General features: G+C 37.2%; 1 protein-coding gene across 1 annotated transcript in view; it reads left to right on the forward strand.

Moving 5' to 3' along the window:
- The first annotated feature begins 2,252 nt into the window (after positions 1–2,252).
- POU6F2 (POU class 6 homeobox 2) overlaps positions 2,253–26,463 on the forward strand; it is a 227,367-nt gene continuing 203,156 nt past the window's right edge. Inside the window, exons 1-3 of the mRNA XM_075214358.1 lie at positions 2,253–2,274; positions 3,088–3,179; positions 8,938–9,166. Coding sequence (XP_075070459.1) covers positions 2,253–2,274; positions 3,088–3,179; positions 8,938–9,166 — 343 coding nt within the window. The remainder of the gene's footprint in view (positions 2,275–3,087; positions 3,180–8,937; positions 9,167–26,463) is intronic.

A 26,463-nucleotide genomic window follows, 5' to 3' on the forward strand; every position in this document is an offset into this window, starting at 1 on the left:
CAATGGCAGCACACAAAGATGAAAGGAAAGATACATACAGCCAAACACAAATTGGCTAGACACATTTAATGTGCTCTCGTTTGGCCGCAATGTGTGCAATCATATTTGACATAAGTCATTTGGCACTTTGACTGAGTGACCTGCCTATGTATGGACAGTTTAGTTTTAATTTTATATCATTAACCAAGCATTATGTATATCCCAATCTATACACTGGATCGAGCAGCCATAACTTGCTAATGCAATCCTAGTTCTAAAATAGTTCTGACGGCAATCACTCTTACAACATAATTCAAAAAGCTGAAAACAAGCAAAATTCATAAACCTCATGTTTGCATAGTGTTGTCACTCATATAGCCTATTCCCAGGGTTTTCTAAAATATAGGGGAATATTCAATTGGCTGCATTGCTCTCGAAAGTAACGCAGCCTGTGCACTATTACCGTTCATACAGTAATTTTAACCCAGATTTCTGCTCGCAGCTCCAGCAAAAAATCAACGTTAAAAATGACTGTACTAACTGGATAATGCACGTTATTACCATAGTAACGGTAATAGTCCGTAGGCCACGTTACTTTCGAGAGTAACGCTGCTAATTGAATTCCCCCAATAGAGTATTTGCTCTATATTAATGTTCTCATACCTCAAAAGAATTGAAGTTAACAACACATACATAAACACATACATAAAATATGTTATTTGTCTTGCTTTATGTTGTAAACTGACAATATTTCAATACTTTGTTTTATTTAAGCAAACATCTAAATTTCCATCTGTAGACATTTACACATATACTTGTGGCACCATGCATCAATTGTATGAGCTATATCTATTGTCATGTTATTTGCACTAATACAACAAGGCTTTTAAAAAACATGATACAGTAGAAGTGAATGAAGCATTACAGTAGATTACATAAATTGTACAAATTACAAATCATATAAACTAATATACAAGTGCACAGTAATCACAGCAAAACAATGTGATACATTTTGATCAAGATTTGTTCTAACGTGGAAGTAGCAGAGAATGAATATACACATTATTGCATATATTATATACCTGCTCTATTCTCTCAAAATCCAACCTCTACACACATTATCATTACCATTTTTTTATTTAATGAAAGACACAGAACAATACAAGCTAGAAAAGGCAGAAGTCTCTACAGGTAGCTCATGATCAAAAACATTAAATTATATACAGGGGAGGTCTGGCAAATTTTAGCCGGGGGGAAGAGAGGGCAAGACTCGACTCAGGAGCCTTTTAGCACCATTTTAAAGAAAAAAAATGCAGGTGGCCCAGTGGCCCAGCCCAAGGTAGCCCCCTGTGGAACCGCCCTGAGAGGCAAATGCCCACCTGCCCCCCAGCCCAGCTAGCCACTGATGATACAAACTTTGCACTCTACATATTTTTAGGCAAAAAACATGAATTGTTGTAGCATCACAAACAGTAATCACAGATATGGAATCAATGGCGGTACCCAAAACCAATAGTCGTTTCACATACCTACAATGCCCTGTTCTTCAGTATGCTGTGGTGTACACAATAGACATACAAGAGATCAAATAATCACTATGCATAGTAAACAAGATGGAAGTGATGGCAATCAGCTCATAATCATATATAATATATAGCCAGGGGCAGAAGTAGATAGGATAGGGCAAACATTACAGCAGCACATTAAATAGACACATGATCAACTGGTCAAAGTTCATAGAAGTTAGTACAAAATTATACACAGTAGAACATCAGAGTTCATGTGCACAATCAATGTAGCAAATTGACAAATGGGCCAAGGTCACCAATTAACAGTACACCAATACACATGAACTAAGTAACAACCGTCACACAAATCAAGTTTTGTAGCAGAACAGGACAAATGACAAAGGTGCAAAGTTTCAGTGATATAATCTTTGAGGTCCATTTTTGCTTTGCCATTCTGGTGAATCCAATGCTACATACTATTTGCAAAATTGTGGAATTTACAGGATATGAATAAAGCTGGGGCACTGATGGTTATATTATTCCAGTTTGTGGTATAATTGGGGGTGGGCCAGTGGCACAATGTTCTAAACAGCGCAAATGCAAAGAAAGGCAAATAGATTACAGACCAGTTCTGAAAATTTTGATCTTCTGTACTCTGAACCAAGCAAGGTAAAAACAGAATCTGTAAAATATGCTAACTCACAATACTGCAGGTTCTGACAGTTACAGATAGAGGCCCATCTATACAGTATTACATGCATCTTTATGTCAAAGATTTCCATCAGAGGTGAGGTGAAAACAATCTGTAACAAAATAGTGTATTTGTTTTTTTACCATCCTGCAGTTACTCTTGAGCTTTTATGTCATAACTGTAAATGCTATTATGAAATTGTTTGATTTTTCTTTCATGTCCACAAATGTGTATTTTCTGAAACTACTATGTAACTATATAGTGCAAACATATTATATATAACAAAAAAGTAGTTTATGTTCTGATCAAAAGAGCTTATACTCTACAATGAGGTGAAAGCTGGGTGCAACAAAAAGGAAAACAGGTGGTGGACGCACAATAAAATAAGAAATATGGTTAACATAATAAAGTCAGTTACTATAATAAGATTTATCTGGCATAGTTAGCTGTTGGAGCATAATGTTTTTGTCCAATGTTTTTTTTTTTTATTCAGAGGCACTGAGAGACAAACATGGTAGTAAATAAATCATGCTCATGGTGTTTCTTTATTTGTTCCATGTGTAGAAATTACACTAGCTGTTATTCATCTGAGCATGAAAAGAAATTATGCTACACAGTCACGCTGGGAAGTCATGTATGTAAATTGATATAATGCGACCCACATTAGCCTTACTGATGACAGGTTCACTTTCTCTGCTGTCAGATTGTTGTATCTCTCTAAATGTGCCGGCTGCTCGGAATGAGTGTTAGCATAATTTATGCAGTTGATAAGTGATTTGAGCTCTCGGGTTATTGATAAACCATTTAAGCATATCATTTTCAGCCTGATGCTCTGTGACATCACAAGTGAAATGTAATGTGCTGATCTCTGGTTCAGATAGTAAGACACAGATTCTCTTTGCATTCCAGGGGCCAGAGGCAACTCTGTGTCGTCTGAGTCGGGTACAAACGATCCTCATCACCTCAGTCAGTCTCATCCGGGATTCTCAGTTGGGCCTCAGGTAATGATATGCTTTTGTCTTTTATAAACTGGGGGATGAACCATACTGATCTAAATGTTATGCTGAGAATTTTTCTAACAAGGGGCTTGCAATTTATTAATAGTGAATGTTGTATGGGGATGTATTTAAAAGGGGAGATCATTTTTTAAAAAAAATATGTTACAGTAGCTGTTTGAAGTTAATAAATGTGACACATTTTAAATAATGTTCAATGAACCAATTATCAATTATACCTGAAATATTGCATTATTATGACTATATCAGTAAATACATAATTAGATTCTTATACCCAAATACAAAAATACAGTATTATTGCTTGCCTATATCAGTAAATATAGGATTAGATGTGTGTACCCACATTAAAGTAATACAAATAAAGTATTATTGCATGCCTATCCCTAAATCAGTAAATATATAATTAGATTAATATATCCACATTCCAATCATAAAATATAGTATGCAGGTATTAAACAACCTCCGATATATTACATAACAGAATGCCCTTAACTTTTATATCTTGATGTTGCTGTCTGTCTCTGCAGAGTTTTAATGATCCTAAACTATACACGCACAGCTGTGTCAATATAATATCATAATATTTTCCCAGGACAAAGGGAAACTTTCAGGGAGAAATGATTTTTAGCACAAGTTCTTAACGTAAGACATGTAAAATGGAATGTTCAAGACATGTGTCACAAAGCTTTTTTTACGCATTAAATATGGAAAAGTAGCTTGTTAGACAAAGTAGTTCCCTACGGAGCACATTTGACTGTGAGATGAGTAACGCAAGCTATTTTTTTTACAAGCTCACATTTAACTGTTTAAGTGTTGTTTCATACAGGCATTTTCCCCATTTATCTTACATTAATTTTAACTTGTTAAATTTGCAGTGTAAATAAGGATGACTGATGCAAGAGTCATTTAATATAGTATTTGTTAGATTATTAATATACAAGGGAAAGACAGAAATATACAGTGAACACCAGTAAATAAGCACAATGTTGAAAAATGTACTTTGTACAACATCTATTTAAGTTTGGACTGTTCTATAGATTTGTTGTTCTTGTTCTGTATTGAAAAAAGTTTCAACTCTGCAACTTTAAATACAAAAAAGTGTTGTAACAATTAACTGAATGTGTTGGGAGATGCAACATTAAAATAATGTAATCCCTCCAATTCTTTTCCTTTGATTCTGGAAAAAATAGAAGAATAAAAAAACAAAGAAAGCTATTCATAGCAAGGTCCTTAATCATCTTTCCAACCTATGTTCTGTAGGGGTTTAATGTCAAACAGGTTGCTATGCTGGCTCCCTAATCAACCAGAGGGACTAAATTTTCACTGGATGCAGGGGGAGTATGAAACAACAGGGCAAAGGGTGATTACTACTAATTTATTATGTAAGAAGTAGAAGTAGTATTCAACCCCTATCCTTTTTTACACACTTTTAATTCCCACCACCTGGGATTTTTATTTTTTAGAATAATTTTAATTTTTGAATCACATATTCATCTTCACAAAGATAGTAGTAAATTATAAAGTAGTAGTTTAGAAAAGTCTCTAATAACTTTGATAACGTTTGCCCAAGGTTGTTTAGGGAGCAACAGTAGACAGCAAGTTTCATGTCTTACCAAAGCTTGTTGGACTACTCAAGAAAATCTATTTTCTTATCTTTAAACTGCACCAGTGTTGCTTTCAATATATCCTTTGAATCAATGTATTTTTGAAAGAAAAACTTCCTCCTCAGTTTGAGCTTTTTACCAGAGGCTGGCAGGTTTTTGTCTAAGAATTTCCGTAATGTGCAACATTCAGCTTCCTATCGACCCTGACAAGTTTGCCAATTCCTGTCACTGAAGAACATACCCATAACATGATGCTCCCTCCACCATAGTTCATATTGAAGATGATGCTACCTAGCTGGGCTGACATCAGAAACTGTGTGGCCGGTACTAATTTATTTGGCAGAGCCCCCCACCACTACCTTCACCGTACATGCCCCCTTCCTCATCACAGGACATGCCCCCCCTATAGAGTAGATGCCCCCCATCACAGTAGATGCCTCCACTACCTCCCTTATCAGAGTAAGCGCCTCCACTACCTCCCTTATCAGAGAAAATGCCTCCCCCTCCCTCCCTCATCACAGTACATGGTCCGGCCACCTTCTCCATATAAATGCTCTAATTCACTTACCTTGTTGCCCGGCCGCCTGTGTTCTATCCCTCTCTGCAATATGGCGGCTCCCAGTCACTGATAGGCTGGGAGCGCTCTGCCCAGTGATGATGTCACCGCACCGCACTCTCGCAGCCTACCAGTGACTGGGAACCAACGCATCATGCAGGGGACCATGCGGCCAGACTAGGGGCCCAGACAGACCAAGGGCCCAGGCATATGGAGGAGTCTGTCCGACCCCCCACAGCCTCCATCAGTACCCCCCTGATGGCGGCACTAGACATGTGTACAGTGTTTGAGTGGCACTATACAGTACTTACCTATTAGCAAGAAGGCCAAAAAGTTCTGCTTTCGTCTTGTTAGAATACATGGTTTTCTCTGACATCTTTGCAGTATCATCTAGATGGCATTTGTGATCACATGATGCTACACCTATGAGCAATAATGTAGCCTCTTCACAAATCCAGTCCACAGATGAATTGTGTTTTTTGCATACAGATGATGTAATCTTCAATGTGGCAATTAGTTTACTCTGCTCACCAATCAGAGAACACCATTATCACCACTAGAGTGAAGGTGGATATGCTTGGGGAGACTATAACATTGTCATTGTATTGTGTTTAAGGACCTCAATGACTGAATTTGTGAATTGTTGACATCTGAACTTAGTAAAATGCTTGCAGACATAGTAGAAAAAAAAAAACCAAGGAAGTATAAGTTCAGACAGGTCACACTGAAAAACAAATAATAGAGAAAAAAAGGATAATTTTGAAGATTTAAATCTTACCAGATAGATCTTACCATACTACACTTATGAAAATTAAAATGGAGTTGGAGGCTATGTTGACACAGGTTAATTTTTGGTGTTGGCAGTGGGTTTGTTACAACGTTAAATATTATTTTAGTGCAATGATATAATTCTCTTAGCAAATGTAACTGTAAGTATTTTGTTCTTTCACTGCTACTGTACTATGCTCTTAATGAAACTAATAACGTATTTAATATATTGGTTCTTTGCTCATTCAAGCTTAAATAAGATGCTGGAGTGTGTGAATATGCAGTGCGAAATGTCTCATGTCTAATGTAATGCATGTTATGGCACAATCTTCTTGTTCTCTTGCTTGACTTTATAATCTTAAAATGTAAGCAGCATCCTTGAAAAGACAGGTGGATGTGAATGTAGCATCTCAAGTATATTAAGATCTCCTGGGGGATTTTTGAAATCATATTGCTTTTGGCAATCATTAAATTTGCATTATTAGTAGCTGTTGAATTTCAGCAAACTAAAAGATGTTTGTGTTAGATGAAAGCAAGTGTGTAACATAAAGACTTGATGAGCCCACATAGTTTAAAAGTTTACCTTGAAATCTGCAATTCAGAAGTTTAGTTGCCCCCCATGAGAAGATGGTCAGCTTCATTGACAAAATACAGGCTCTGTGTCTAATTTCACCGGACAATTGACCAGTTCTGCACTTTCTGCACTTAAGCCAAAGAACCAGAATACATGTTGTGATTGACCAATAGCTGAAAACATGGGAAGATAAAAGTTATCTGCTTACAGATTTCTTTTTTTATAAGCAAACAAGTCTCTGATTTTGATAGGAATTATTGGTCAGAAATGGGCCAATATAAGACCACATTGCCTTGCTCAAACAAACCCTAGATATATTAAGATAGATTTTCGTACACATTGTCGAGCATCTTATACTCAGATATTAATTATAGCTCCTATTTCTGGATATTGCACCAAGATCCATTCTATAAATTGCTTCACTTCCAACCATATTCATGTTAAAAGGTGTTAGATAATACCTCATCCTATACTAATGGCTTCAGGTAATGGAAGCTTTCCAAATGGAGTGACCCCCAACAAATTTCCCCTTGAGGGGAGCAGGATACAAATAGGGGTGAACTAAATTGGACAGCCAATTTAATTTGTTTCTGCAAATATTTTCTTACGGAAACTACATTACAATCATTTCCTGCTTTGTCATTATTTACCTGGCGGACCCCAAAATTATAATTCTTAGAACATCAGATGCATAATCAATGTGCAATATACAGATGTTGATTTCATTATGCACTAGTGCTTGCACTTCATTTTGTCACTGGAAGAATTAATTATTTACAGCTCCACAAACGTGCAATAAGTTGTCATTAGTGCCCATTTCTTCCATCAGGATTATCATATTATTGATTACATTTTCACATTTTATAAAGCTCTAATCATGTTTTAAAAATAGAATTAGCAGTCAAAGCTGCAGCCAGTATCTGGCAAATCAGCAACTAAGCTTTAAAGACCAGCAATGGCAGGTAGTCCAAGCTGCAAGAGGGGGTAGAAGAGAGCTGCACAATTTGCCAACTGTCTGAATTAAAGTTGTACATGCCTCAACACTATTTTCCATACTTCAATATGTTTAATTTTAAATTGAACATGTTTTTATTGTTTTAGTTCTTGTTACATTTATTATTGAGTTATCTTATTTTTGTTCCTTTTTATATTACTTTATCTTATTGTTGTTCCTTTTTGTATTACTTCTTTCTTCTTATTTTGTCGCTGTGCTTTTTTGACAACATGTGGAAGATTACTGTTTGTGACATTATCCAAAATTAGATGACAAACTTGTTTGTAAATACAGTAATATTTGAGGTTTTTGAACATTAGAGTAGTAGATCCTTGTAAGTGTTGGACTTCTCCACTCAACCTCCTCCTTTTTTGTGAAGTACTATGCCTACCATAGTCCCCCCATAACCACCCTGTTCCTGGACCCGTACTGACAGAATATAGACTTCTTTCTTTCCATGCATCACATCAATCTCTATGAGGGCAAAGGAACATTGTGGGAGTTGACTGAAAATACTGACACAAGAATAATGTGTGCCAATAGCTTATTAGTATCAATAATTTACCAATAGGTGAGCAGTTCTAGAACCAATAAAGCACTTGGCATCAATCTGTAGCCTCATACATAAAATACATAGCCTCATAAAAATACCTTTCTGTCCCCCAGTTTTGATTCTATAAGTTATTGCTTGATACTCAAAGCCCAACAAGCAAAAAAAAATAAATTTCTTATACTCTCTGCATTTGTTATAAATAAAAAGATTTTTTAAATAAAATCCATTTCGCTCATTGCCTTAGATATCTGCCGTCTTGGGTCTGCATGATAGATACAGCTCAGGTATTAAGTGCTTATTTCAATCCAGAGATGCTCAACAAAAGGACATTTAAACTTATTTTATTGTCTTATAGAATGTATAGAAAATTGCAGCAATATCAATTTATTCAGTGGTTTACTTTTATTTTTGACTTACATAAAACTTTGCCCAAGGGAAAACAGAATTTACTAGTTCCTGGCATCACATTGTATACAAGTACTAAACAATAGCAATGTGTGTTTTTATGTACTTTATTCATATCTTATGCTTTATACCTTGCATTTGCTGTTCAACATACTGTAAACAATACTTAGCCTGTTGATAAAGCAAAAAGGTTTATGAAATGCTTTTCAAAGTACCGTTGTAGATTTTTCTCTCTTCCTAACAATATAAACTCTCACTTGCTAAATTCAGATTTATGTTTATTTTCTAGCCACTGCTAGCAGCACAACAGCTGGCATCAGCGGTAGCGGGAGTGATGCCAGGAGGTGCTCCGGCCCTCAACCAGCCAATCCTGATCCCATTTAACATGGCCGGGCAACTCGGGGGGCAACAAGGACTGGTCCTGACGTTGCCTACAGCCAATCTTACTAACATTCAAGGCCTGGTTGCAGCTGCAGCTGCAGGAGGGATAATGACGCTGCCATTGCAAAATCTACAAGGTAAGTTAATTAATTTAACTGAAACTCGTAAAATTATTGAAATAAATACCAATTCAGAAGAACAACAATTCACCAAACTGAAATGAATGGTGGGCAACAGCAACACAGCATGTTGCCATTGTACACACATGCACAGAATTTATTGCATGGTCTAATTTACAATAATGCTATAAAGATGAAAGCACAAATATATGCTTAATGGTGTACACATTGTTTAAATTGAAAGCTATTTACCAAAAAAGTCTGACCGGTTTATTAATATACAACTTAAAGTAGTCTGTTTTGAATGGTGACTTTAAATGACCCATGAACCCCAAAATAAAAATGCTCATATATGGAATACAAAGATAAAATATATTTTTTTGAGAGTAACTGACATTCAACTGCTGCTCTGTTAAAAAGTAAAGTATTAACTCCCCACTCCAATAAAGACAGCTGAATCACCTCCTGCAACTTTAGGAGAGTGTCCTAATGGGATCTAATGCTGGTCAAAAGTAAACAAAAAAAAGTCAGTTTCTGTGACTTCACAGGCCCTGACCCATGTATGAATACATACAGTAAACTTCTATACCGTAAGTGGCCGATTCAATTGTCCATGAAGTCCTGTAGTAGCACACAAAACCGCCAATTACGTAAATGAAAACTTCACTTATTTATGAGGTATGAGCAAAAAAATAAGAAAAGTTTATTACTGAACATCATGTGGAAACATCATGTGAAGTTACTACGGCACCTCGCAGCCCCTAAGTCTACCCAGATATCACTCACATTATATATTGGACTAAAAAAGCACCTCTTCCTAACATGACTACCTGCCACAATGGACAAAAGGAGATAATGGTGAACATATTTAGTATAAACACACCAGTTATTTCATGAAATTTTATTCAGCTCAGAAGGGCATGTTGCTCCACTGTTCAAAGGATGCATGCGGCCCACCAGCGTATCTCTTGCAGTTCTCAGGCAGAGGGCCCACTGGTGGGCCAATCTGAGCCAGATAGGTGAAATAGTAAATTTAGATGGCAAAAATGGCAAATGAAAAAACAAACAACTATAAATGTAGCTATGGCTACTTTTTGCTCATTAGTAGAAAAGCCTGTAAGGTATATTGGGGAATAAGGATGGCACACCTTTGCTCACACGTGCACTTTTCAGTGTTTTTAGGTGAGTGTGGTATGTTCTTATGTAATCCACAGCATGAACCAAGTAGACTATAGTAATTGCTGATTGCTGATGAAGGGGCCTATGCAAAATTGGATGCAATTTATAGCAAAAATTGAGAATATGTCTGTGAAAATTGCACAATCTGCTTACTATGCAGCATCACAGATATATTAAATTACCTGCAAATCTTCATGGTATGCAAATTGTGTACACTTGAGTAAGATAAAGCTTAAAGTATATTATATGCTAAAAGTGTATCATGCTGTTTAAGTGGGTCTGTCACATCAGGCTTAATAGAAATAAAATAACAAAAAAAATAAATAAATAACGTTCCTCCCCCCACCCCCAAAAGCCAAATCAGCACTAGCCCTTCTAAGCTGGTATGGACAAGACCAGGAGGACAAAAAGCATGATATCCCAGTACAAGTACTAGACTATGCCTTCCAGGGCTGGTGGCACTATAGAAGTGTGGGTTCCCCTGCCATAGCACCAACCAGCCATGAGCCAGTCAACACGGGACTGAATTAGCCCGATGGATCGGACCAGTAAAAAAAACGTGCTTGCCATCCCCTAGGAAAAACCAGCCTCATGCTGATAGCACTAGGGCTATTCCCTCACCCAGTGATGTGGGTTAATAAGTAAAATTAAAGTGAAAGCTAATCATTTTCCATAATGCACTACTAATCCCATTACACCCTGGCCGCCTTAAAGTGTATGGGTATGCTGGCACTTGTAGTACTACAATTACCATCATAGACATGGCTGTCAGGGCATGCTGGCACTTGTATAAAACACCAAGTGTCAGTATGCCCTGGTATCCAGGGCTAGCTAAGACCTGTAGTGCACCTTGGAAACATGTTTTTTAAAAAAAACACAGATACAGTAGAAAAATATATTTATTCTAAATTAAGGCACCACCACACATCCCTCTTTAACCCCTTTATTTATTTTCCTAGTTCAATGCTGGCACCCTGGCATTCACTGTATCTTCAGCAGCCATTACAATTGGTATAGAAAGAATAAACTACCAAAGTATGCCGCTTAATGTGCTTAAGTTAAGAGCCTCGCCACTAATGACTCATAACCGGCATTGTGGTCATATATATAAGCTGGGAAAGACCCATGCTCTTATCTTATTCTTCTGATGTCTTACCTACCCCCCTGATACCAAAATGTTCCAATGGCTGACTTTTCTACTGATCATGTTTTGGTACAGTTGGGGGAAAGGTTGCCCAAGTCTGCTTATTTAAATAGTTTTTAAATATACAATACAACTATTATATCAGCTATATCAAATATTCTCACAAAAGTTGTATTAATACTTTACTTGATTTTTCTCTCCTTTTTTATATTGTCCCATGAGGTTCACCTGTTGGTGGACCCACAGCTTATGCAGCACCTTGTGGCTATTTTAAAGATTAATGTCAACAGACCTTTCTTATCATACTTGTAAATGGTTTTCACTTTAATGTTTAAAATAATGTCTCTCTCATACCATTAACTTGCAGCAAGGAACCTGTCAGTCATGAATCATAAATGAAAAAAGGGCAAGCTAATGCACAAATTTTACTTGTTTAAAATTTGAGAGTGCATGTAAAGTAGGGAAGCAAAGATTAAAATAATGCAGAAACAGCACTGAGTAAAAGCAGATTTAACAAAGTAAAGGAAGAAGCTTTTTAGAGGAGGTGGATGATAAAATCTTAATGAAGAAACAGGCATTATAAAAAAATGCATTCCGCTGCTTGTTTTTGCTTATGTGTATATATAGCATTATAAATAAACATTACATGATACGTCATGAATTTATTCTGCTTATCCATTCTGAATTCTTTGCTGAGGATACATAATCACTACAGGCTCGCCTCACTAGTTTATCTTATGTGCAGGATTAGCTGTACTTTTTGAGGCGCGGGGTCAAAACTAAAAACTAAACTGTTAGTCTCCAAGGAATACCTTAATGTACTTTATTTTGTTATATTAGTCCAACAGCCAGAAACAGATGTGTGTCAGCTGCATTCTAAAGTAAAGCAAAAATAGCAAATATAAGGCCTTAAGGTCTCAGCCTGATATTATATGTGAGTAATGTGGGAACAGGTTAATTAATATAAGTTATTATATTATAACGTGGAAGATAAAAGTGGAAAATCCAAAAAAAAAACACAAATCTTGAAACAAGGGCAGGACTGCCATAAGTGCAGGGTTGCTGTTGCTATGTGGCCCACAGCTGATGGGGCTTGCCTTCCCTATCAAAGCCTTATATATGTGAGTTTTTACCATTGGTTGGTACAAAATTTTGGTATGGGGCCCACAAATGTCTAGTTAAACCCCTGTTTTGACATATTTATTCTATATTTTGTAGGGCTGGTCACATAGTATCAGTGGAGGAACTACCATTGGTGTGGCAGGTGCAATTCACCGGGGCCCATACTGATAATGGGGCCTGCATGGCAGATGCAGTGGGTCCCTCATCCTATCTCCCTGCACCGGGGCCCATACAGATAATGGGGCCCACATGGCAGATGCAGTGGGTCCCTCATCCCACCTGCCTGCACCAGGGCCGACACTTTTAATGCTTTTTAGACACGTAAAAATTGTACTTAATACAAAAAGTTAAAACATTTAGGACATCGGACTGACTTTAGCAGTAGTCAAAGAGCAACATTTTAAGAGGATACAGGCAACTTCTAAGATCTATAGAAAGGTTAGATTTGATTCTCCTTACTCATTACTCCAATATGTAAAAATACATCCTTTGGAATGGTTATGTATATCTAGCAAAGGCTAACACTGTGCCTGTCTTTGCAGATTTTTTGCTTTCATATCACCATGGCAGCTGTCATTTCTATTTATATATCAAGAAAGAACAGACTAAGCACACATGGAACTACAGTATGTTCTTATTTTTTATTGTCAATGTAATGTAATGAGCAGCACAGTGGCACAGTGGCAAGCATTGCTTGCTCACAGTGCTGGGGTCATGAGTTTGATTCCAACCAGGGCCCTATCTTTGTGTGTGAGTTTGGTTGTCCCCCCAGTGTGTGCATGGATGCTTGGGTGGTTGCATTCCTCCCACTACCCAAAAACATACTGGTGGTTTAACTGGTGGCTGACTAAAATGGATCCTAGTGTGTTTTTGTGGCAAGAAATTTAAACTGTGATCTTCAAAGTGAATGATTACATATTCTCTGTATTTTATAAACAATATTAATGTAAGTAAAAATAAAAGTTGATCTTAAGTATGTGTTTCCTTTAAGGATATGTGACCTGTAAGAGATGCAATTACCCAAGTTAATCTTACTTTACCTTAGTGTCAAACACTGTGGGGGCTTCTTATTTTGCATTTCCTGAGTGATAGCTACCAGGGTGCTTCTGCTTTGTAAATAGCATCACGATGAAGTGAAATGTACACGTTCACGGCAGGGCCGGATTCAGGGAATGGAGGCCCCTGGTCTAAGGGGGCCTCCATTCCCTGGACCGCCCCCAGCCCCCAAAGCACTTACCTTCTTCTCCTGGCATTGCAGTCCTTCCCCTCTCATGAGAGTGAGACTCACTAGATCTCCTCAGTAAGGAGACTACAGCGCGCCGGGGAAGGACCACAGTGAAAGTGCTCACTAGCATTGATCAGGCCAGGGGCGCCTCCGACCGATCAATAATGCTGCTGAGCACTTTCAAGGGCCCCCTGGATGCCCGAGGCCCCTGGGCTGTAGCCCAGTTAGACCTCTGGTTAATCCGGCCCTGGTTCACGGTAAGCAAAAAACCTGCAGCAAGTTGTTCACTTTAATATTACCCTAAATTTTGTTTTTTCATGATTCAGTTGTACAGACAAAATACAATCTTCAGCCAATGATGTTGCATTTATGAAGATTATTACAGCAGGTTCCATCTGAAAATTGATGTTGAAACACTCAATGTGCCAATAACAATAAAGTACTGTAATGACATTACAAACAATGTCTAAAAAGGAACTGTTGACTGACTGATTGGTATAGCTAATTATATATTGTATAGTCATATATATTATTATCTTAGTTGCTTAACTACAGATATCCCCTGTAGTTTTGCTAAATATTAAAATAATATTTACCCGACTAAGATGTCTCTGCAGCTAGACCAGAGTTAACACATTTGCTGGTGTTTTAAAAGCTTTTTTTTGCATTACTATAATGCAACGTCAATTACTGTGCATAGGGTATTGTTTAAAATAGGCTTTAAGTAGCATTTTTCAGTTGCAAAGTTTACACCATATTAAAATATTTTGTTTTGGCAGCCCTTGGACCCCTACAGTCACCATCATGTCATGTTTACTGAATCATAACAGTGTGTTTTTTGCATTTTTAATACTTCTCTTCAACCATTATTGAATCATTATCCCAGTAATTAAGAATATCCAGAACCAGGAAAAGTTCAGGTATTTTACAGTGCCAGTTGTGCAAGTTACAGTTTGCCTGGCTGACAACCAATTGTAACATGCTCTACGGAATTTGCTGGTGCTATATAAATAAATGTTGATGATGTTGATGATGAACATGAAACTTAGAAGGGAGAAATGGTTCTTCTCACAGCCCCAGAGCAGTACTAGCACATGGGGTGGGGGTGTGTGTTGGGGAGGTAAGCAATAAGACCAAGCGCAAGTTACCATTGGGAGGGATTGTTTTTTCCCAGGGATTGGTCCTCCCGCTCACACACACCTTCCTCTCTGAACAGCTTAGTAGAATGATATATAATATGTAGGTGGTAGTGCAGCTAAATTTAATAAGAACACATTTTAGTTTATTGTGAATTTATTGTATAGAATCTAGGGGCCTGATTCATTAAGGTTCTTAAGAAACTTCTTATTTAAGTCTCCTGGACAAAACCATGTTACAGTTTTCTGTTTTGCACATAAGTTAAATGCTGACTGTTTTTTCATGTAGCACACAATTAAATAATAAGTTTCTTAAGTTAAGATCCTAGATGAATCAGGCCCTAGGTTCTAGTCTGACACTGGCTGTGTGGACCATTAAATGTACAGCTATATTGATTCTGAGAAACTGTCAACATTGCGAATGACTAGTTAACATGAGGCAGAGAAAGTTAGCTCTTGACAATTCAAAGTTATTCTAGAAGTCAAATTCTGTATGAAAATCTAATACTGAAGAACCCATGCATCATCCAGGATGCAATGGCAATTTTAACATACTACTGAAATTTCCCTTATACCACAGCTTAGAATGGTATTAACTTTTTTTAATTATTTCATAATATAGTTTTAATTAATTATCAGCAATCAATGTAGAAATAGGTTTTTTTTCTGCTGACAGCTTAAATTTCTACCATAAACTTAAAAAATGTTAAAATATGTTATTTTCCTCATTTGTCTCAATAGCAACTAGCATAATAAAAGTATCAATTTAAAGTATTTATAGTATGTCAAGACCTATTGAAAAAAAAATCAAGTCCATTACTTTACAATTCCGTACTGTGATACTTGTGTGCAATTATGTGACTGATACCTTGTAACTACCAATGTTAAAGATTGCTTGAAGGCACCGACAACTGTGAGTTATAATTACTATATATTATGTATATGTTTTGATAAGGAAATAGGTCTATACTTAAGAAAATAACTGCCTGTCACAAATTTTCTTGTAATTCTAGGATTAACACTAGGTTCTTCCTTTGCCCTGTAATATAATTTAAAAGAAAGTTCATCAAACATGACATGTTAATGCAAGTAAAATGCTTTGCCCTTAGCAGTTTGGCACACATGGCTTCTAACCCAAAGAAAATGGAGATCCGTCACTTCTGCTGAAACCTTAGAGGCATGTAGCAAATGAGATATGCACAAGTTTTTACTATGACAAGCAAGGAACGTGACACCAAAACTTAATAAGCCTTGAAAAGTCACAGGTAACTGCTGTAAATTGCAAATACAGAAATGACTGACAATCACTTTAAAATGTCTTGCATTTGTTGTAGCTGTTCCCCGGTGATTTCATGCAGGCAAAGCAGCTGTAAGTACACACAGAAAGATGGGCTGATTATGTTGTGAGCCTTGAAAATTCATGCCAGCTATTTGTATATTTAGCTTCAAGCGCCAGAGTAGTGAGCATTTCTGAGCTATAAATTAATAAGCAGAAATGTCGCATTGGTACTTTGAAAACACACAAAGCTGAGCGTAGTAGCAAATCACAAGAACTTAGGTGTTTATATATGTGGACACTGCTCAGTGTCTGTGTTTCATTGAGATTGAGCTATGTTCAGCCAATTGTGGTCATAACTCAGACCTGTGTGATAATAGGCTATTTGTCCAGTCTGAGGAAGTGCACACAGAGTACAGGAACTGGCACTGACTCCCGGGAAAGTGAGCAGTATCCATGTATGAAAAGGTTGAGTTAGATTAAAAGTGCCTGATGTAATCTATCAATCCTATATTCCAAATAGTCTATTTTGGAACACAAGTTTGGCACAACTTAAACCACTCAAACAACAGAAAGTTAGAGATGTGATTGTGTAGCTTCCTGACACCCCATGGAACCTTAAGGTCTTCATCCCCCAGGCAACAGAGACTGAAACACTTTGTAAGGGGCAGAGTGGTCTACTGGACGGTTGTATTCTATTGGACTAGAATGCAGCTAATGGTAAGACAGATAAGATGTATAGTAGACAGCTGTACCCTGTGATTGCATAATGTGAAGTTCAGGGTGCTGACCTGGTGAAAAATGCATCACAGTAATCCCTGTAAAATTCCATATAAATATTAGAGATAGTTAGCTATGGGTTAGTTACAATATTAAACTAATTGACCCTATACGCTCTTCTCCTTTGCATTTTATTAAACTGTACAGCAACAGTGGGCTGGTATGGTTCCAGTCAAAACATTGTGCTGTAATAAATTCCCAGTGTTCAGAGTATTTTACATTTTATTATAGGTAATAGCATTTAACCAAATATGTTAGATTTATGTAACATACATATTTTGTATACCGAGCAAAAGGGATTACACATGGGTGTTTATAAGTTTGGAGATGCAGATTCTGCATTTGACCTTAAGGCCATGGCTTTATTTCTACAGTGGTTGAAGCGAATAGTTTTGTCACTTTCAGCAGAGTGAACGCTATCCCATCACTGCCATCTTGTACTCTGTATCAAATTGGCAACGGCTTTAATGGTTTCAGCATATTATACACCCAAGATAATACTTTAATAATTACAAATGATTATGATGTCCTTTGCGTTGATGGTGGAATGCTCTGTATTAACTGGATACTCTAGTTTTTTTGCATATAAAATGTATGTGTAATTCTATTTCACAGTTTTTAATTGTGTGACTAGTAAAAGGAGTAAAAGAAATGAACAAATAAATTAACGCATGAGTAATTTCTCAAATTATCATGAATCTCATGTATTGTGCAGAAACATGAACAATTTGAAAAATGGTACATATCATAGTTTATATATTTGCAGAAAATAAGAAATGATCTTTTAAGATACCTTCACTTACATGTTCATACCCAATACCCAAGCATGTTAATCATCATTATCATCATCATCATCATCATCATTTATTTATATAGCGCCACTAATTCTGTACAGAGAATATTTGTGCCACCAACTGGGTTTGACTGATGAACACTTGCTGGTATTGACCCAGCTAAACTTGGAGGCGCGGAGACTAACATACCTCTGGTTTTCACCAGGGATCCTCGAAAGTAGGTATGGGTTTTGCTGCAAGAGATGTGCAGGTCGCTGTTTTCCAAGCCAGCTACCAACGAAGTAGTAGGTGAATAGGCATAGTCGGACAGTATGAAGTCAAGTCATGCAGGATGCGAGGTACCAAGGGTTAAACCAAGAGGGTAGTCAAGAACAGAGGAGTCAGATGCCAGGAGAGACAAGTAGAGCCCAAGGGAATAGCCAAGATCAGGGTCATGAGTAGCCGACTCAGAAGCTCTTCTTCTGAGGGAGTAATTGAAGAGGTTCCATTTTTTCCTGCTCCTCCCGGCACCACAAACTTGATTCTAAGTGAGGTATCAATTCTGTGTTTTATCCTTTTTATTTTATAAGAAACAATTGCACTATATTTGTATGTCATTTTATTATCTTTTTATCTTAAGCATTGTGGATGTATCTTCCATATTAAATTACACTTAATAAGTTCTAGTCTCTGTGTTCTTATGAATTCACGCGACAGTTTGGTCCAGACGCTACCTAATTGAAACTGTGCAAACCTTGTGGTTTACGTGAACTCTGATTAAAGTAAATTGTGTTGGATTTATGCTAGGGAGAACCGAAGGCTTCCTAAATAAGAGTGTCAGCTCTTATCCGAAACAACCTTGGTGGTGGTAATTAGTATCGCAAGCTAGGAAGTATTTAATCATTTTAGACAGACCAGGTGGTTGTCTTTGTGGTTGACCCTGTGTCACATATGCATCACGCAGACTCAGGTGAGTGCTGTTCGTGACAAATCTGGGCTATAATGAAAGCAACCACAGGGCAACCCACAGGGGCGGTACCTGAAACCGAGACTAAAAGCCGGGAGGTCAGTCAGTAAACAAGAGCAGGATCTGGAGCGGTGGAGCATGAGGAGACCTGTTACTCTGGTACCCTAGTGGTGCCAGAGCCTCCAATAAATAGGGGAAGCTGAGGCCTGATTGGCCAGTTATGATTTTGAATGACAATGCAGCCTAATAGCGGCCCTTTGCCTAGCAATGGGACGTGGAAGCCACTGTGCATGCGCCCGCCGGGTGCCAGCCAGGAAATAGAGAAAACGCCCCATTGCAACAGGACACAGCTGGGCAGAAAGGGCGGGCGACGATCCCTGGCACCCAGTGGAAATGCTGGTATGGCGCCTGACAATTTGTCACTCACATCAATTCCTGCCCATTGGAGCTTACTGTCTAATTCCCTAACATGATGTTTTTTCAAATGCCCAGTGGTATTTCCTTAAGAGTTATTAAAGAATCTTGAAGGTCACATGGTATTTGCTCCATTGTTATGCACTTTTAGTCATTCATAAACAATGTAGTAATCATGCATCAAATACAGTTAAATAACAAAATATTTATATTAAAGTGATATAATAGTCATTTAGTGGATCTTTCCCTTCATATAAAAGTCAACGGGGTATACTTGCTAAACTGCGAGTTTGAAAAAGTGGAGATGTTGCCTATAGCAACCAATCAGATTCTAGCTGTCATTTTGTAGAATGTACTAAAAATGATAACTAGAATTTGATTGGTTGCTATAGGCAACATCTACACTTTTTCAAAACCGCATTTTGATAAATTTACCCCAGTGTCTTCTTAGGTGCTTTCACGCCTGGATGTTAACTCTCGTGAGCATACACAGACATGGTCTTATGCACATCCTGTTGTGGGCAGCACGGTGGCTAAGTGGTTAGCACTTCTGCCTTACAGCCTTGGGATCATGAGTTCAATTCCCGACCATGGCCTTATCTGTGAGGAGTTTGTATGTTCTCCCCGTGTTTGCGTGGGTTTCCTCCAGGTGCTCCGGTTTCCTCCCACACTCCAAAAACATACTGGTAGGTTAATTGGCTGCTAACATATTGACCCTAGTCTGTGTGTCTTTCTGTCTGTGTTAGGGAATTTAGACTGTAAGCCCCAATGGGGCAGGGACTGATGTGAGTGAGTTCTCTGTACAGTGCTGAGGAATCACTGGCGCTATATAAATAAATGGTGATGATGATGATGACATGCACTTATATGTGTCCAAGCCTGTTATTTCCTAGATGACTACTAAAGGTTTTGCATTTGTAACCTGGGAGTATTGCTGCCACGTTAATCTCATTGTGACTTTCATTGTACCATCCTTTGATTATTGAATCTTTGCCACCCACCTTCAACCTCTGACTGCTTCTGACCTTGCCTGATCTGAAAATTTGTACTGCATTGATCAATAGGATTGAGCTTGCTTTTGTAATTTTGCCAGTCTTGTCTGATAGGTATTTTATTGGCTAGAAAGGGGTAAACAATCTGCATGTCTCTATGTCTAAAGTGTAATGTGTAGGGCTAAATTCTTCCTTTTGTGCCTGTGGATGTTTTGAAATTTCAAGACAAGTTATGTGTCAAAAACACAATTATTTGGAATACCGCAAATATAGTGCACTTATATTGGCTAGTACTGTGAGTATCATGCACTATACCATGGGATAATCAGATAACAGTGAACAAATTAATTAAGATTATCATTGTTCACCTACTGTGAACACAATCAGACATTACACTACATATGAATTTCTTAGTAGTATACATTGTTATACTAGCCAGAAGTAAAAACAAATATTACTTGTTGCTGTTTTTTCCCTGTTATAGCTTTTTTCATGTTATAGATTAAGGATTTTTTATTCTTTTTGTTTACTTGTTTGTATTGTTATAGAAATGTGTTCTATACGATTGGGATAATATATTTAATTACATGTACTGTAGCCCTTCAGAAAATAAAAATAAAAGTCAATGCATAATCATGATTTACTGTACTTTCACCCTGATAACTATTCGGAAAAGAAAAATGTAATAAAAAAAAAAACCTAGTTATAGCGAGTAACAAAATGCATTGACTTTTCCCTAAATGTAAGGAAATTAATGCACATTTCTGCAGCTAGCCTTGTTCACACAGCACATATGATTTACAGTGTATCAAACAACATGCCGCCAGTGGAATAGGATTAAGCCATTGTGGATATTGTATGAATTACAGATTCATAAATAGCTCAATAAAGATGTAAATTCTGTTTTTTGTCACGTTATTGCTCCCACAAATCATGCAGTGCTATTCCACTTATTGAACACATGCATGCTTGTTCCTTGCTACATTTTCAGTGTTGCTCTTCTCAATGTCCTAAGAGTTTATTTGAAAATTTTATAAAGTAAAAGAAAACAAATATATATATTATTGTTCCATATATAGTATTAGCAAAACTAAATAAATGCATAGGTAATACCATCCACTATGTAAGAAGATAGTGCTGACTTCATAGGCAGACACATCTTTTGTTTATAGAAGAATTGAGGGGTAATTTATGACAGGAAGACTTATCACTAATAAAGCCTAGGTGCAGGCGATTTTGTTTAGTATTAAAAAGATTGTGTGTGAGTGTGTGTGTGTGGGGGGGAATTTAGACTGTAAGCTGCAATGGGGCAGGGATGATTACATATTTTTATACAGTGTGTCTATATGGTGGTGATATATATATATATATATATATATATATATATATATATATATATATATATATAGTTAAATTATAATAATGCAGATTTTAAAATGATAAAATCCATTACGTTCTTTATTTTCTTGAAATCAGTAACAGCTAAATGAAGAACAAACATGTACACATGTAAAAATAAATTACTTTAATGAGAAGAGAAGAGGAGTAGCTATAAGTCCCAGACACAAGGGTAAAATATAACCCGGAGCCCTATCTCAATCAAACATCATACACTTAAGATCTAACTGGTCCAAGGACACTTACATTGTGCTAGCTGTTCTTATTGCAGCTCTCTGAAATATGGCCCCATGTATCATGCCTGCCTTCTCTTTTCTGTTACCTCTGTTTTCTCTAAATCTGTACAGTACCATTTGCTGTGAAGCTGTTGTGGACCTGCAAGCTTGTGGCGTATTCTGCACTTGTACAGTCATAGCCAAAAGTTTTGAGAATGACATAAATTTTATTTTTCACAAAGTCTGCTGCCTCAATGTTTATGATGGCAATTTGCATAAACTCCAGAATGTCATGAAGAGTGATCAGATCAATTGCAATTAATTTCAAAGTCCCTCCTTGCCATTACAATGAACTTTATCCCATAAACAACATTTCCACTGCATTTCAGCTCTGCCACAAAAGGACCAACTGACATTAGGTCAGTCATTATCTCGTTAACACAGGTGAGAGTGTTGAAGAGGACAAGGCTGGAGGTCACTCTGTTATGCTGATTGAGTTAGAAAGTTGGAAGCTATAAAAGGAGGGTGGTGCTTGAAATCATTGTTCTTCCTCTGTTAACCATGGTTACCTGCAAGGAAATATGTGCAGTCATCATTTCCTTGCACAAAAAGCACTTCACAGGCAAGGATATTGCTGCTAGTAGTATTGCACCTAAATCAACCATTTATCAGAGTATCAAGAACTTCAAGAAGAGAGGTTCAATAGTTGTGAAGATGGCTTCAGGGCGCCCAAGAAAGTCCAGCAAGCGCCAGGACCGTCTCCTAAACTTGATTCAGCTGCGAGATCAGGGCACCACCAGTGCAGAGCTTGCTCAAGAATGGCAGCAGGCAAGTGTGAGTGCATCTGCATGCACAGTAAGGCGAAGATTTTTGGAGCATGGCCCGGTGTCAAGAACTCCAGCAAAGAAGCCCCTTCTCTCCAGGAAAAACATCAGGGACAGACTGATATTCTGCAAAAGGTACAGGGATTGGACTGTTGAGGACTGGGGTAAAGCCATTTTCTCTGATGAATCCTCTTTCAGGTTGTTTGGGGCATCTGGAAAAATACTTGTGCGGAGAAAGAAAGGTAGTCGCTACCATCAGTCCTGTGTCATGCCAACAGTAAAGCATCTTGAGACCAACAATGCCTTTTCCAGCATGATCGAGCACCTTACTATAAGGCAAAAGTGAAAACTAAGTGGCTCGGGGATCAAAACATCGAAATTTTGGATCTATGGCCAGGAAACTCTCCAGACCTTAATCCCATTGAGAACTTGTGGTCAATCCTCAAGAGGCGGGTGGACAAACAAAAAAACAAATTCTGACAAACTCCAAGCATTGATTAGTCAAGAATGGGCGGCCGTCAGTCAGTATGTGGCCCAGACATTGATTGACAGCATGACAGGGCAAATTGCTGAGGTCTTCAAAAAGAAAGGTCAACACTGCAAATATTGACTCTTTGCATAAACTTAATGTAATTGTAAATAAAAGCTTTTGACACTTATGAAATGCTTGTAATTTTACTTCAGTATACCATAGCAACATCTGACAAAAAGGTCTAAAAACATTGAAGCAGCAAACTTTGGGAAAACCAATACTTGTATCACTCTCAAAACTTTTGCCCATGACTGTAGATCTATAACAACCACAGGTTGCATATATCTGTATCATCCTTTATTGTGCTGCAGTGCCTGCATCTTGAATTCCGGTACATTCTCCCTAATTCAGAGATGTTATCCAATGCTGTAATTGCACAGCACATCCTTCAGAATATGGAAGACTTTGGACTGTACAGACTATTTAATAAGGATGTTGCAGTTGAGCCCTGGAAACTCATAATCTCTTCACAGCTGTGGCCCCTAATGCTATTGGAAATCCAATTGAGGGAGCAGGCAATGCTTTGATCTGATTTAGTTATATATGCCCTTGCACAGGGCAAGAGAGAACATACGGCACGACAGGTGTGCAAAAGTGTCTGAGTAGAGAGACAAGTACCTTACACTTTATGGTGCGTAGTGTGAGTACTGGTAAGCAAAGTCCAAAAGTAAGCATAATAGTGTTACATGAGGAATGATATTGTGTGATGCACTATGCATAGAGATAGGGAACATTTTCAAAACTGTTGATCAGAAAAACATTCAGAATTTCGGTGCCACAAAGAGAGAGAGAAAAAAAGACAGAGAGGCAAAAAGAAAGAAATAATAATGAGCACCAAAAAGAAAGTTACTATGTCAGAACTCTAAAAACAACATATTGGGGGGTATTCAATTGTTAGCAAGCTATTTCTTTTCCCCGCCTGGCAAAAAGAAAAAATCTCCCGCGGGTTTTTGACAGCAATAGTGACTGTTTTCAGTTAGCGCAGCGGGAAAACTCGTGCAACTCAATTGAAAAAGACTGGATGCTGCCCCCGCGTGTTAAAAACTGTGTTTGTGAGATTTTGGGGGAGTGAAGGGGAGTTTTAAAGTGGTCATGTATAACTCAAAAAAAAGGTTTTGCATACATTTCCATACATTAGATTGCATTACACAATGATAATATCTACATTACAGTACTTTCTTTAGCATATTTTTTAATTGAACTATTAAAACACATTACTACATTCATATTTGTACCAAAAACATACATAAATATAATTATTAGTGATTTAAATTTTCTTTTTTTATTTCATTATTTTTTCACAAGAAAATTAACTTACACAAGTTAGGCATTAGTGATAAACATAAGTTTAACTTTTTTTTACACATTTTTACACGATTTCAAATATTTTTCAGAGGTTTTTTATTTTTAACACACCCCAAGGAGTTGCGAGATAAAACAGCATATTTCCCTGTTTTACCCGCCGCGTTAAAAAACAATTGAATAGCTTTTAACGCAGCTGCCTCTCGCACACTCTATACTTTCAATAGACCTTCTACTGGAGCGCGATAGAACGTTTCATGAAAAAAAAGTAGCGTTAAAAATGGAATTGAATTGTGGGTAAAGTTAGCCCGCTCGAAAATTATAAAAAAAACAGGTTAAAATGACTTAACACGGTCACCAAAAAAAATTTGCTGACAACTTGCTGTAACAAAATTATATTTAGCATGGTTAAAATAATTATCCATAATAAAAAATTATACATTGTTTCTCTTTCTGATGTGCAAAGCTGTAAACATTTTGTGACTTTTGGTTTGAGTTAATTAATAGGAGAGTTTATTGTAATAATTCTATTGATGATAATCCAATCCCATTCAATAACATCTGCCTAAATTCTGCTATGTACTCTTTATATCTATGAAGGCTTAGCCACATCCATTCACAGGTAAAAATAGAATACTTTTAACCCCGTGATTTGAATCTGAAAAGAAATGAGCTAGAACTTTCTGAATATTATATAACAATGAAATTGGTGGCGGGGAGGATGTCTAGCATAAACAATGTATGTCCCAGCATGGATGCAACTAACATATTCAGTGCACTCTCTATAATATAACTGAGACAAGAACCACCTCCACTTCTGTAATTCAACTTTCTCATTGGCAGAAGTTTTTCTATAGAATGACGCAGTACATAAAAAGTCTGCTAAAAACATAAAACCATCTTGTGCCCTCTTTAAATTTTCTGAAAGAATTGGAGTTAGGTCAACTTTCCAATCATTACTCAGGAGAGCATCAACATTTACCCAGTTCTTTTGTACCGTATATTCATCATTGAAATTAATGCTAAAAATATTTGTATATAATAATATAGCAGCAGAACTAAAATGAAACCCAAATTCAACACCATTCATTCAGTTACAAAGTTACAAACAAGAAATCACGATCGCCTTGATCTAAGACCTTTCTTGATCCACCGTAACCACATTGATTATAAACAATTGGATGTGTTCTATTAACAAAACAATATAAAAAATACACCTATTTTGGATATAGTAGGATTTATCAGCAGGGCCACCTTAACTACTTTATGGGCCCCCGGGCAATGCAGTGTACCGGGCCCCTAAAAAACAAACAAAATAAATATATATATATATATATATATATATATATATATATATATAAATAGTGTGTGTGTGTATGTAAAAAAAATATATATGTATGTAAAAAAAACGTGATTATATATATAATCACTTTTTTTTTACATATATATATATATATATATATATATATATATATATATAGGGGCCCCCTTAACTTACCTTAAGTCCGATCCTCTTCTTTTTTCCGCGCCGCTGAGTCTCTTCTGCACTCTTCCGTGTTGTGGTTGCAGTGAATGCTGGGTGTGACATCACACCCAGCATTTACTGCGAGCACAGCATGGAAGAGGGGACCAGGAAGGGAGCCGGATCACCGCTGATGTGACCGCAAGGTAAGTATTTAAAAAAAAAAAAGATTCGGGCGGGCCCCCCTTGCTTGCAGGGCCCCCGGGCACCTGCCCATCGTGCCCAATGGAAGAGACGGCCTTGTTTATCAGGGTGTTCTACGAAATCAATAATCTCTTTCAGAGAAAGTGTTAAAACTTATCAACTTCGTATAAAGAATATACTTTCCTTTTGTATACTGTTTGTTTTCTACAATTCCCATTAAATGTTGTTCTAGAACTAGCATGCTTTAATTCAAACTTACACACCTAACTTGTTTTACCAATGTTCCATCATTGTCTTTAACTGCTCAAGTTAATTTTCCTTTCGAACCGCTGTGACCAATATATTGCATATCCTCTAAAAGATAACAACT

This window comes from Mixophyes fleayi, chromosome 5 (assembly GCF_038048845.1).
Source record: "Mixophyes fleayi isolate aMixFle1 chromosome 5, aMixFle1.hap1, whole genome shotgun sequence".
NCBI classification, from domain to species: Eukaryota; Metazoa; Chordata; class Amphibia; order Anura; family Limnodynastidae; genus Mixophyes; species Mixophyes fleayi.